Source organism: Vulpes lagopus, chromosome 7 (assembly GCF_018345385.1).
Source record: "Vulpes lagopus strain Blue_001 chromosome 7, ASM1834538v1, whole genome shotgun sequence".
NCBI lineage: Eukaryota > Metazoa > Chordata > Mammalia > Carnivora > Canidae > Vulpes > Vulpes lagopus.
Genome location: NC_054830.1, coordinates 85,961,733 through 85,975,021, shown reverse-complemented (window position 1 = coordinate 85,975,021; position 13,289 = coordinate 85,961,733). Strand labels below are relative to the sequence as shown.

Below are 13,289 nucleotides of genomic sequence, written 5' to 3'. Positions count from 1 at the left end.
CCTCCTCCTTTCTTAGCCTTTTGTTTCAGGAACACGGTACCATCCTAAAGACAAGAGGAAGAAGGCTGATAACACACACACAATTTCTATCAAAATGGATTAGATCTTGTATTTTCCTACAACCACCCCACTTCCTCCAGGCAGGCATGTAGATTTTGAAGGCCGTAGCCTGCTGCAGCCTCCTTTGCCTGGAGAAACAATAAAGCTATCGTTCCTCTTTATTCCAAACTGTCTTGATGAGTTATTTGGGTTCTGAAAGCACAGAGGTCAGCTTTCAACAACAGTTTGTTTCATAGTAATGCAAAAGTGATATAGGGATAAAGTCACAGCACTGGACAATGGGAACTGGGCTCTAGTCTCTCAGTATAGAGGGAAAAACTTATGACCATCCCCTAGCTTGGAAGAACTGGCTTATGAAACAGAACTTTGGAAATGAGGAACAAGATAGGTCATTTGTTCCTAGACCTTGAGTCAAAAGTAGGGTCATAGTCCACAAATCAAGATATAAGTCCAATTAGCAGGTACTTGATTAGGGCAGATTTAACAAGTCTGATTTGATGTTCAAGGAGTTAATTGGCCTCAGATGTGGGAATAGGAAGGACTATCCTGGGGGACTAGAAACCAAGCATATCATTTTATTGAGTTTTGTACCAGACCATATGCGTCATTTCAAGATTCTAGTGCCAGAATGGCAAACGAGTTTCAACTTTCAGACAACTCTGATTTATTAGTAGTGCTTGCCTAGAGTAATATATTGAGAGAGACTGTGAGGCAGCATCCAGGCTCAGCGGGAAAGACGGGATGACTGATTAATGATGTCTTTCACCAGTGCAGACAAAGCTACGCGACATGCATACCATGCCTTCTCTAACCCTGTGTTAAATGTGACTAATTACAACATTGTAAATGTGCCCCTCATCACAGAACCCAGTAGGAAAACAAATGCAAGATACCTTTATTGCTTTGTACAGTATCAGGTGTTTACTATGAATTGAAGAATAAATCTATAGTCCTAAGATTCATGTTAAATTGGCAGTCTGAAATAACTTGTAGTATGACCTTGAACAAAGCACTTGATCTCTTTTCTTCTGTAGCATAAGAATATAAAGTCTTAACGGGATTGTTAGGAGGGTGAATAAAAGAACACAAAAGAAATATGCTTTGTAGACCATGAAGGCTATATGCATATTAGTAGTTATTAATACTTTTATTATGGCACATTCTTTCCCCATTTTGGCCCAAACTTGTCTTATTTGTTTCAACTCTCACTCTCTATACCTAATCCATCACAATTGTTATTCAGTCTCCCATTATAAAGCAAAAGGCCTTTCCTTTCTGTTCCCACCGAAGCCTCCTCAGTTCCTTTCTTACTACCCAATACTTGTATCATGACAGCATCCTCAAAATGGATAGGTTTTCTTGAATGAAGTAGTTATCTACAACTGGTAAAGCTATAGATGGAATAAACAAAGTCAGGACAAATGGTGAAGAATCAGGTAGACAAACCCAGAGCATCAAGGGTCCAAGTGGGCGCTAAAATCTAGAAATAGAGTATAAATCTGAAGTGTGAGTCTGAAATCCAGGTAAGAGTCTGGCATAGCCAGAGTCAAAACACAGAGAGATAAACAGGCAAAAAGATAGAGGACACAAATATCAAGAAGTTTTCTAATAAATCCACACTGAAAGTAAGAACTTCTATCTGCTTCTCCAGAAGTTGCCATTTTATGTTTCCCCGTTTCACTCAGATCATCTCATTTTCATGGATTTTTTTAATATAAGGATTTTCATACATGCATTCTTTTTTTCATATATACATTCTTTTAAGAAAAAGTGATTTATTCTCAAAAACTTGGAAAGCCACCATCCCATGTCAATCTTCCTGCACTGTAAAATAGGTTTGCATGCTATTTCCCAAATATTGAGTACATTTTCCTATCTCTATTTTGCTTATGCTCTCTGTGTCATCCTCAGACTCCTGTCCTAACTTCCTTCTAGCCTCCCCTATTGCCATTTTCTCCATGGTGTAAGATACAGCTCATATGGCTCCAATTCTGAGTTAACACCTTAACACCTGGAGGAACCTCTGTCTCTTTCCCTCTCCTTATAGAGTCTTTAACATTATGCATTTAGCAATTACCACCACACATCATATTGCTAGCTTTCTTTGACAAATGCAGGTGCCTGATTTCTTCATACTGGATTGTAAGTTCACTCTCAAAAGGATATCAAAAATGGTTGGTATGCTTTTTTATTTCTCTAACTGCATTTTACCTATACTAGGGGCCTTTTAAATAAATATAAATTCACAATATAATTGGCTTATAGATTCTTCTTCTTCTCCTTCTTCTCCTTCTTCTTCTTCTTCTTCTTCTTCTTCTTCTTCTTCTTCTTCTTCTTCTTCTTCTTCAAGATTTTGTTTATTTTATAGAGAGAGAATGAGCAGTGAGGGAATGGGCAGAGGGCCAGGGGGAAGCAGACACCCCACCAAGCAGGGAGCCAGATAGTGGGCTCAATTCCAGGATCCTGAGATCATGACCTGAGCTGAAGGCAGATGCTTAACTGACTGAGCCACCCAGGCACCCCTATAAATACTTATTTTTGGTTATAAATGGATTCTACTGATTCTAGAATTAACCAACACATAGCCAGAAAAAAAAAGCACATTAATTTTCATCATGCATGACAAACACCCAGATGTATTCTTTCTTTAATCACAAACCAAGCATCAGATCTAAAAGGGTATCTCTATAATGCTATACTGGGTTTAAAAATATTTTTTCACTACTTGGATGATTTTAAACTACAATTTTAAAAGCGTCAATGTTCCCATGCATAGAAAATTTTTATCACCTATTCCATCTCTTAGACAAAGTTAATCTGTTTTGATTTCACAATGCCAAAGCATTTTCAAAGACATGTTGTCCTTTTCTAACTTCAACTAAAGAGACACTGTTTCATCCAACTTGTGGGAAAGTTTTAGTTGATGTTAAAAGTCAAATTAATAAAAGATAGTATCCTGAAATCAGTTCAACCTGATGGTTTTATCCAAGTAAGTGTTGTGGAAGAATAAGCTCATTAGTGTTAAGAGAGAACAAAACTAACGTAGTTCTCTGAGGAAAAGGGAAGAGAAAGTGGTGAAAAAATTTGTATGGCTTCAATGGAAGTAGAGGAATATTCTTTCTAAAAATATTTTATTTATTTAGGAGAGAGAGAGAGAGAAAGAAACACAGGCAAAGGGAGAAGCAGGCTCCCTGCAAGGAGCCTGATAGGAGACTTATCCTGAACCCCGGAATCACACTCTGAGCCAAAGGCAGACACTCAAAGGCCGAGCCACCCAGGCATCCTGAAATATTTTTATCTTTCATCTTCTGTACCATGGTCTGGAATTATAGCTGGTCCAGTATTTCACCAAGTATTTCTTGATGGATTTAATGATGATCTTTTGACATATTTGCCAAGGTAAAGTATCCATTCCATGCAATCTTGAGTGTTTGCTTCCCAATCTACTGGTAATGAACATGAAAAAAGACACAGACACCTAGATGTCTAGCTCAAGATATTTAGATCAATAGTTAAGAAATGGTGATGATTATAGAAGAACAGCAGTACTCAGGAGGAAAGCAGGAGAAAAATCCTGATAGAAGTGAAAGATTGTAGTCACAGTGCCTCTTCTGACACTGTTCAGTCCAATAAGAAAAAGTATGGGAGGAACATGGTGAAATTATTTTAGAGCCAATAAAATTACTGTAAATGGTTCTATCTTTGAGTAAAATGAAACATGGCATTAATGGATTGTCATGGCATGGGTAGGTCATATGTTAATGCCATTCCCTATGATTTTTCCAGCCCAAGAGTCTCAATATTTGCATAATGCTAAAGCATAAAGCTACAGGGCTGAATGGGGATCCAGTTACCTTAACAGAAAGTAACTTTAGGTGGATAGTAGTGATATCTAAAAGATTAAAGGCAAGTAGGGTGCTGAACTATCAAAATAACACACCAACCAATCAGAACAACCTCTGGGTGTGAATAACTTGCATGGCCACACCAGTATGTACTAGTTTTGCCTGATGGTCACTTATGAGTGATTTCTTTTCATTGTCTCCAGTGCCATCAACATAACCATCATTTTAGCTATTACAGTGAGATTTTTGTATAACAACCAAAAGGCATTTGAAAATGAGAAGAGACTATACCTCTTGCTCTATAGAGAAGAAAGATCTGGTCAGGACTGAAAAGCTATGAGATGTGTCCTTTTCCATAGTCAACAGCTCTCTGCTCCAGTAAGCCAGACTTTTCCTGACCCTTTCCTGGAAGCTGAACGTGGGAATCTGTAGAATTCAGGGGAGGAATACTGCAGAAGGCATTACAGACCTGCCAAAAGCCTTGGTATTGTTGATTATGTTCCAGCACAAAGAAAATCTGGTTTGGATTATTGTTGGCTTTTCAGTGATAATAAAATTGGCCAGAAGACCAATTCAATACTGGTAATAAACATGTCCAGGGACAGAAAAATGTGGCAGGTCAAATGAGTGCCAGCATGTCAGTCTGAAAGTAAGCAACAAAACGTTCCTTTGATTGATGGTTCCTCTTATTTTCTTCTCATTAGGATTAAGGTGGCCCAGAGAAAGTCCTAGGGCAAGGTCCTAAATACATGTCTAAGGTATGATCTACACATTTGCAATATTTGGAGGTGGAATATGGTAAGAGGACAATCATGGGAGTCTAGCAGGAGGGACAAGCAAATATGATGGCCCTGACAGAATTTTTCTCCATTGACTCACTTTTGAAACTCAGTTTCAAAGTCATGTGGGTGCCATGATTACTTGTGCAAGTAAATACATTTAAAACCATGTCCCAATTTCTGTTCATGGTTAAAATGGACCAAAACTATTGTTTCTTTAAATAGTCCATTCTAGTGACAGAAATTTAACACTTTAAAAACAATTTATTAAAATAGTAAGAATTAGGAGCACTGCATATGGAAATAATGCTATGAAAAAGAAGTCAAGGAATTTATCTGACTCAATTTTACAGAACTATAGAGTAGAAAAAGACCTAAGGGTTATCTATCCATCTTTGTGCTAAAGCAGAAATACACCCCCCCCCTTTTTTTTTTAAGATTTCATTCATTTATTTGAGAGAGAGAGCACAAGCAGGAGAGGCAGAGGGAGAAGGAGAGAGAGAATCTCAAGCAGACTCCATGTTTAGTGTGGAGCCGGACACAAGGCTGGATTCCAGAACCCTGGGTCAGGATCTGAGCTGAAATCAAGAGTCAGACACTAACCGACCACACCATTCAGGTACCTCACAGAAATCTCTTCAAAACATTCATGATAGGCAGGTATCTGGGGGCTTGTTAACTGCAACTAGGGATAATGAGCTCATTCATTTTTGATACAGTCTATCGAATTACTCCTCCATATACTGACTTTAAGTCAGCTTCCTTGACCTCCTGTTCACAGTTTCTAGTTGCACCCAATAATTTCATCTACTCTTTGGCCTGACATATGTTCATTTACATTCACAGAGAGGGGCTTATACGCCAAAAACCTTGGGCAAGTTCCTTAACCTATCTGTGCCTCTGTTACTAATTTTTAAATGGAGATTGTAATAGGATCCATTTCAGAGAGATGCTTGAAGGACTAAGTGAATAAATACATGTAAAGTATTTAGAATCATACATGACAAATGACAGTCACTCAATACATGATTGTTGAATGATTTAAGGACTTTTGACAATTACACAAAGAGTGACCACTAATATGTTGGAAAGCATATTTAGAATTCTAAAAGATTTGATTAGGTTATAGCAATCTAACAAAACTCACAAGATTAAAATTTGTAGCGATAAATTAAAGAAAAAACAACTCTGGGGCGTCTGGGTGGCTCATTTGGTTAAGTGGCTGCCTTCAGCTCAAGTCATGATCTCAGAGTCCTGAGACAGAACCCCGGAGTCTGGCTCCTTGCTCAGCAGGGAGTCTACTTCTCCCTCTCCTTCTGCTGCTCCCCAGCTTGTGCTCTCTCTCTCTCTCTCTCTCAAATAAATAAATAAACAAATAAATCTTTTTTAAAATTAAAAATACAAAAAATAATAATAAAATAATTCTATACCAAAATGATGTTTAGACTGCAACACTAACTTAATTTATGATGGAAGAAAACAGGACTGAATGATAATAGAAATGAAAACCTTTGGAAAGTTTCTTTTTTCTTTTTTTCTTTTTTTTTGGGGGGGGCAGGGAGGGAGGGAGAGGGAGGGGAGGGGGACGGGGGCCAGAGCACGCTGCCGGCTATGCTCCCTTGGAAAGTTTCTTGACCACAAAACTAGCTTAAGTTAAGAATATGACTTGGCTATTTAAAGTCAGTGCAGAGTCAGAGCAGTACATGTAAGAAAATGTGGATTGTATGTGACAGTATACTAAAATATATATGCTACCCAAAAAAGTGCCACTTTGGCATGTGGATTATTTTGAGCTGGAACCAACCAAGGCCCAGCAGACTCAGAAAGAACTTTTACTTCTTCCTTAACTAGCTAAAAGAATTTAGATAGGTGGTCTGGCCTAGAACGGAAGCTTTTACCAGAGATATTATTATTATTATTTTTAATCTAAAAGATGTACCTGCATGGCAGGGCAAACACCTGATTACCAAACATCTGCTCCAACCTTCCTGTAAATTGCCCTCCTCCCCCTTTGAAGAGGGCCCTATACCATACCTTATTCTAGGATGGCACATTAGCCTCAATTCCCTGACTGCCTTGAGTCTCACATTTTTTACTAGGCTCTCATACCTATGAAATTAAATTTGTTTTTCTCCTGTAATCTGTCTATGTCAATTTAATTATTAGACGAGTCAAAAAAACTAGAAGGGAAAAGGGAGAATTTTTCTATCCCCCCGATAACTGTATCTCTCTAGACCTGGATCTAGATATATTTTGGAGTTTGTATAGCCAATACCTTTGGGGAGTAGGTAGGGTTGGGTGATTTGGATGTTGCATTGTTGCAAACTCCTCAACCATATAAAGCTATATATATATATATATATATATATATATATATATATATATATATAATAAATATATATACCTTATATATATTTATATATATAATAAATATATATCATTTATATGTATGATTCAAATCATAAAGGAAATGTAGTCTAGGCCTGCATTACTGGAAGTAAATGTTATATTCTTATTCATGTGCTCTAAATTTTACTAGACCATGTTTCTTACCCTTTTCATGCTGTTTAGCAGTCTGGCTAAGTGTAATTCTTCTCAGATTAATGGTTTTAAATGCATAAAATAAAATCTAGAGGATTAAAGGAAATTATATTAAAATTCATTATCAAAATGATAAAAACATTGATATATTCATATATAATCTACCTGCAGATAAAATACCAAAAATTAATTTTGAAATAGAGATGAGCTTATAAAAATTTCAAATATCTGTAATAACTATAATGAGATATAAAATTATCTGTGATTTCTCTTAGTTATAAAATCACAAGTATTGCAATCCTATTGCCCTTTGTTGACTACATTTGTAATTGAAGGAAGAGATAAATTTTAGTTGGAGATTAGCTTTGGATGGGAGGGGAAGGGATGATCTTTTCTTCCCCCCATTAAATTCTCACACACTGTGGATTGATTAGACACATATACCAAGAATCTGTGACCGAATGAGGTTATCCTATTCTTAGAAGAACATCAGTGAGTCAGAAATAAGCTAGAGGAAGACATAGAGCAGAGCAAGGGGTCTGGAAATCATGTCAAATGAGAATGCTTAACCTACAGAGGAAGACAGCCTGATAATTGCCTTCAAATAATAACACAGAACTTTTGCCATGTGCCAGATACTGTTCTCAGCACTTGTGCACTTGCATTACACAGGCCAGGACTTCTCCCCGACCCTTTCTGTAATCATCCAGCTTTCTTCACAGAAGGAACCTCAGGGACATTATCACTGGTGTAGTTAAGCAGCTTGGCTTTTTCTCCTATTTGATCAATTCATTTCAATTCAACACGTACTTATTGAGTTCCTACTTTGCATATGAATGGGACTAGAAACTATCAAGGACATTAAGAGAGGAGAAAAACAGAGAAACCCAAAACAAGACAGAGACATAGACAGACCAAGAGACAGAATATGAAAGGCCTGAGTCACTAATCAGATTACATTTGGGGGATAGAAAGGGAAAGGCAGAGTATTTGATTTATCAATAATGATTTATTTGTATGTTACCTTTTTCCAGAAAGATAAAATTAAGAGGGTGGAAAAGCAGTTGTGTATATATTTTTTAAATGTATCAGGCATAACATAAATACCATAATCATCAAGAACATACATTCAAAACCAAATCTATTGAAACACTGTCTGACAATAGATCACTGGAAATCAGAACTTTTCAATAAAATCTAGGATAAAAGTCTACATTGCTATAATAGAAAACAACAACAACAACAACAATAAAACAGTACTCCAAATCCACAGATGAAAGAATGACAAATTTGGTCTGGAACAGATTGAGAGAGGGGGACATTTTACAAGGCCTTGAGGGATGAGTAACATTTCAACAAAATGAACATCGAAGGAAATGCTTGTCTCCCAGGCTGATGGAAGACTGGATGGAGAGTCATGAAAGCTCATTCTAGAAATAAGGATAGTCTAGATGCTAGATGAGTAGGCTGGGCCAAGGTAGGGGAGAATAATATAGGATACAGCTATGAAAAATGATTGGTGGCAGATTGTGGACGACTTACAATCACTGGTTAAGAAGTTTGCTTTGGTTTTCTTGTAATCTTTTTATTTACTTATTTTTATTCAAGTATAATTAATATACAGTATTATATTAGCTTCAGCTATACAATATAATGATTTGACAACTCTATACATTTCTCAATGCTCATATAGATGAGTGTATTTTTTTAAACATTTTATTTATTTATTCATGAGAGACACACAGAGAGAGAGAGAGAGAGGCAGAGACATAGACAGAGAGAGAGAAGCAGGCTCCCTGCAGGGAGCCGGACCTGGAACTTGATCCTGGGTCTCCAGGATCACACCCGGGGCCTAAGGCGGACACTCAACTGCTGAGCCACCCAGGCGACCCTAGATGAGTGTAGTTTTGATCCTCTTTATCTATTTCACCCACTCACACGCTCCCATACACTTTCCCTCTGGCAACTACCAGCTCTCTATATTTAAGAGTAAATAGCCAAGATATGGAAGCAACCCAAATGCCCATAGAAAAAAAAGTATGAATAAAATGTGAGATGCAGATAGATAGATAGATAGATAGATAGATAGATAGATAGATAGACAGATAGGTAGATAAATAGATAATATTACTCCCATAAAAAAATGGGAGTCATAGAAGGCTTTGAATACAAGAAATGAAATGACCAGGTCTGTTTTATGAAGAGAACCCTGGCCACTCAGTGAAATACAGGGTAGACAGACATAAAGATTAGAAGCAGGAAAATGTGTTAAGAATCTAGACTGTTCAGGTGCTTCTTCTACTATATAACCAAATAGTGTAACTTCAGCTCTAATATAAACTTTGATTTTACATTTATTATTTCACTCTTCTCTTTTACATGAATTGGTAAAAAATGTTTCAACAAATCCTGGGGCACTAGACTTCAAAGAAGCATATAAAGAGAGGTCTCATGACATTTTCCTTCTTATTCCATGTATATGCTTTATTAAAATTCTCATTTAATTTCCCAATTCTTTGACTCACTCATGCTAAGTGAAAATCTTTTAGTTAATTTAGATTTGATTTTTAGGAAATTATTTTCAATTCAGTGGTAAATTAATATCAATAAAGAAAAGCAGCTGGAGTTGTCAAGATGTTAGAAGGGAACTCATTCTTATTAGCATTTCCTTTTATACTTATCTGATAAAATGAAAACAAATGTATTGTTTTCCACACTGTATTCATCATTGCTGATGACATTTTCTTTACCTATGCAGCCTTTCCTATTAAAAAAAATAATACTACTTGTTTAAATTATAATTCTTTTTTATTATTATATAAATTAACCCATTTATTATAGGCTAGCAATGTTTCAAATGGTGGAGCTTCTACTGGTCTTTCAACTTCTTCAGTCTTCTGATGGCCGACTTTACTGTGACAGCAGAAGTGGTGTTGTAGGTCCAGGCACCACCAGCTATAGTCTTCATGCAGGAGCCACAGTGCCAGATGCCCACTGCTTGCCTTTTCATCTTGGTTTTGCCACAGAAGGAGCAGGTGTACTTGGCGTGCTGGCTAATCTCAATCTTCTTCACCATCTTCCTGAGGGAAGCCCCATAACAGGTCCCATATTTACCCACGATTCCAACCTTCTTAGTGCGTTTGGCCATGTCACCACCAACCAGGTCCAAGCCCAGAGAGCTTAAATTATAATTCTTATTGAAACTTAAAGACAAAATGAATGTTGTATGGAACTCTGACCAATGGTTCAACTTAGTTCAATAAAATTCCAGAGATAATAAGTAGAGTACTTTATTAGGCCTATATTTTGTCTTCTCTACCCTACCAAATTACAGAACTCTGATCTTCCTTAATAGGGTATCTTGGGATGATATGAACATCTCACCTTCCTCACAGGGATTTTCCAGAAAATAAGCCACTGGATCACATTGCCCCACACAAAAATAAATAAATAATAATTATAATTTTATTCACATCCCACATAATTCTGAAAAAGACACACACACTCACACACACATACCACACAAAGCTTCCATGTGAGAATACTGATTCAGCCATGTTCTTTCAATATTCCTACACATTTTTCCTCCCCTATCCACCCAGAGTAATCCAGCAAATGGCACTGCCTGCATCAAGCTTTCATGGTATCATACTGACAGAGGAATTCCTTTTCATTAGCATTGATTCATATCTTGATTAGAGGACATATTACATTTTATTCTAATTATCTGCTTACAGGGTTGTCTAGTCTCTCTCCTACACTACTGTCTCACTGAAGGGGCCCATCTTTTGATGACAAAGAGAAGAAACTAGCTTGGGATGGGCTGGCTGGTCTTTCAGTGTGAACAACTTCTTCAGAACCACAAACATAGACAACTTAGTATTTTTTATATTTATAGCTAAAGCTGTTGGAAACCCTAACCTCTTCCCCCAAAACAGAGATGGGATGCTTCAGTACAGTTCCACCCTGGACTGTGACAGTAGGCATGTTCTAACCAATCGTACACGCTAATGCAGACATGTCCTTTAGTATAGTTAGCCCCTTATTTTCTACCATACATCATCCTTCTTTGTCTATGAGTTCTTAATCCTAGAATCAAGCATTTTCGATTCCAAAACCTTCCTTCTCAGTCCCTTTTAGAAGTTGTCCTTTACATAGCACTCCATGATCTACTGCATAATCTCAAGTTCCCTTGGACAGTCTTCAGAATCCTTCACATTGACCAAAGGCTCTAATTTAGTTTGCTACCAATTCAAAAGTAGGCTTGTCATTCTTACCAATCATCTGTAGCAATTAAAAATATGTATAGAAATCTAAATCTGAGAGATAGAAAAGAAAATTGAGATGCCAAGGTATATTTCTATAATTTTCTGCTTTCAAAGCAAAGGTTTCACAGTCTTTGCCATAGTCAATGCAACAAGTGTAAATGTTTAAGTTTATGAAATATTTGGGAGATACTGAATAGTGTAAGTTTATGAAATGTTTGGGAGATACTGAATATTCATAGCTTGAGATATTTTTCCATGGTTTTACAAAGGTTGGAAGAAAATAACTAAAATGTCGAATTCTGGAAATGAATGGGTAAAAATCGAGGTTCAGCAATATGATATAAGAAAGAATAGAGACAAAGTACCTTTCCATTTAAGACAAGGCTACTGATAAGAAGTACCTAAAGAGATCACTGCCCTCAGATTTTTTTTCTATTCCTCTAAACCCAATTCAAAGCCTGCCATATGCAGATTTCACCGGTCTCCCTTCCTTCTACTACACTCATAAATTGCATTTCATAATTTATGGTTCATTTTGTACCGACTTACCCTGAACAATTATAACCCCTGTGATACAGAACTTTTTCCCCCTAATTCTTTTGTATCCTTTCTATGCCTACTCTAGTACCGAACATATGATATATGACTGACTAACTGATTAGTTATAAAAATATGATTTCAGGGGATCTCTAGATGGCTCAATGGTTTAGTGCCTGCCTTCAGCCCAGGGTGTGATCCTGAAATCCCGGGATCGAGTCCCACATTGGGCTCCCTACATGGAGCCTGCTTCTCCCTCTGCCTCTTTCTCTCTTTCTCTCTCTGTGTGTCTCTCATGAATAAACAAATAAAATCTTTAAAAAAATGATTTCAACACTAATAAGATTGAATAAAGATCTATCAGAGGTGGGTGTAAATTCAGAAAGAATCTGGCAAAATGCTTGGAATTGAAGACTATACCATCTAGGCTGTTTTTAATAAATGATTGGAACCACTCACAACAAGCAAGAGAAACTGAGCCCAGAAATGAGGAATCTTTCAAAAGTCATCATATTGAATTCGAAAGGCTCAAAACATGTAAGTGAATACAATGTGTGAAAGTTTAGACAGTCCGTTACTATGGTAATTGTTAATGTGAATTTTCATGGAGAGATGCCAGAAATGTTTAAATGCTGTTATGCACCTATTTTAGAACAATATACAGAGCTTCTTATGTTGAAATTCTATTATATTTCCAAATCCAAATGTGTTATATTGACTTGATGTTTGCAAACTTAATCCTATTAAATATCATTTGAAGCATTTTGAAAAGTTGCCCAACATCCATAATAATAAACAGCACTTGGAACTAATGAAGCTACTTCATCTAAGCAGATCAAAGTGCTTTTAAAGATTGATGATTTGTCAATATTCTCTTGCTTTCTATACAGACTTTATTCTTCCTATCCTGTAAAATAATGGTCGTATAGTTTTGTTTTGCTAAATGTACAGTAGTAATCTTCCCCAACCTGCCACTGACCTGACAGAAAATTCAAGAACACTGAACTTTACATCTATTTCATTTTTGGCAAAATGGGTAATTTTGATTCAATATAGGTAAATTACTTGACTTCCATTGTTTCATATTGAAAAATGAAGGGAAATCGTGTCTGATCTTGTTTATTGCTTTATCTCCAGTACCTGTTAGAGTCTCTAATAAACAAATAAATATATGCTGGGTAAATACTTTTTTGAATGAGCGAATGAAGTAGGCATAGCAGTGCAGGGATAGAAGTTGTACAGTGAAGACTTCAGAAAGA

At 36.7% G+C, this 13,289-nt stretch overlaps 2 protein-coding genes across 4 annotated transcripts in view; both read right to left on the bottom strand.

The window, feature by feature from the left end:
* The window catches only part of LINGO2 (leucine rich repeat and Ig domain containing 2), a 1,121,960-nt gene that overhangs the window by 790,423 nt on the left and 318,248 nt on the right, over positions 1-13,289 (bottom strand). The gene's annotated exons all lie outside the window — the stretch shown is intronic.
* On the bottom strand, positions 10,080-10,373 carry LOC121494201 (60S ribosomal protein L37a-like). The gene has a single exon (XM_041760403.1). The coding sequence runs from the start codon at positions 10,371-10,373 to the stop codon at positions 10,095-10,097; it is 279 nt and encodes a 92-aa protein (XP_041616337.1). The 3' UTR covers positions 10,080-10,094.

Bases quoted from the DNA above. Each gene is read 5' to 3' on its own strand.
- LOC121494201 (XM_041760403.1), bottom strand. From the start codon at position 10,373: ATGGCCAAACGCACTAAGAAGGTTGGAATCGTGGGTAAATATGGGACC.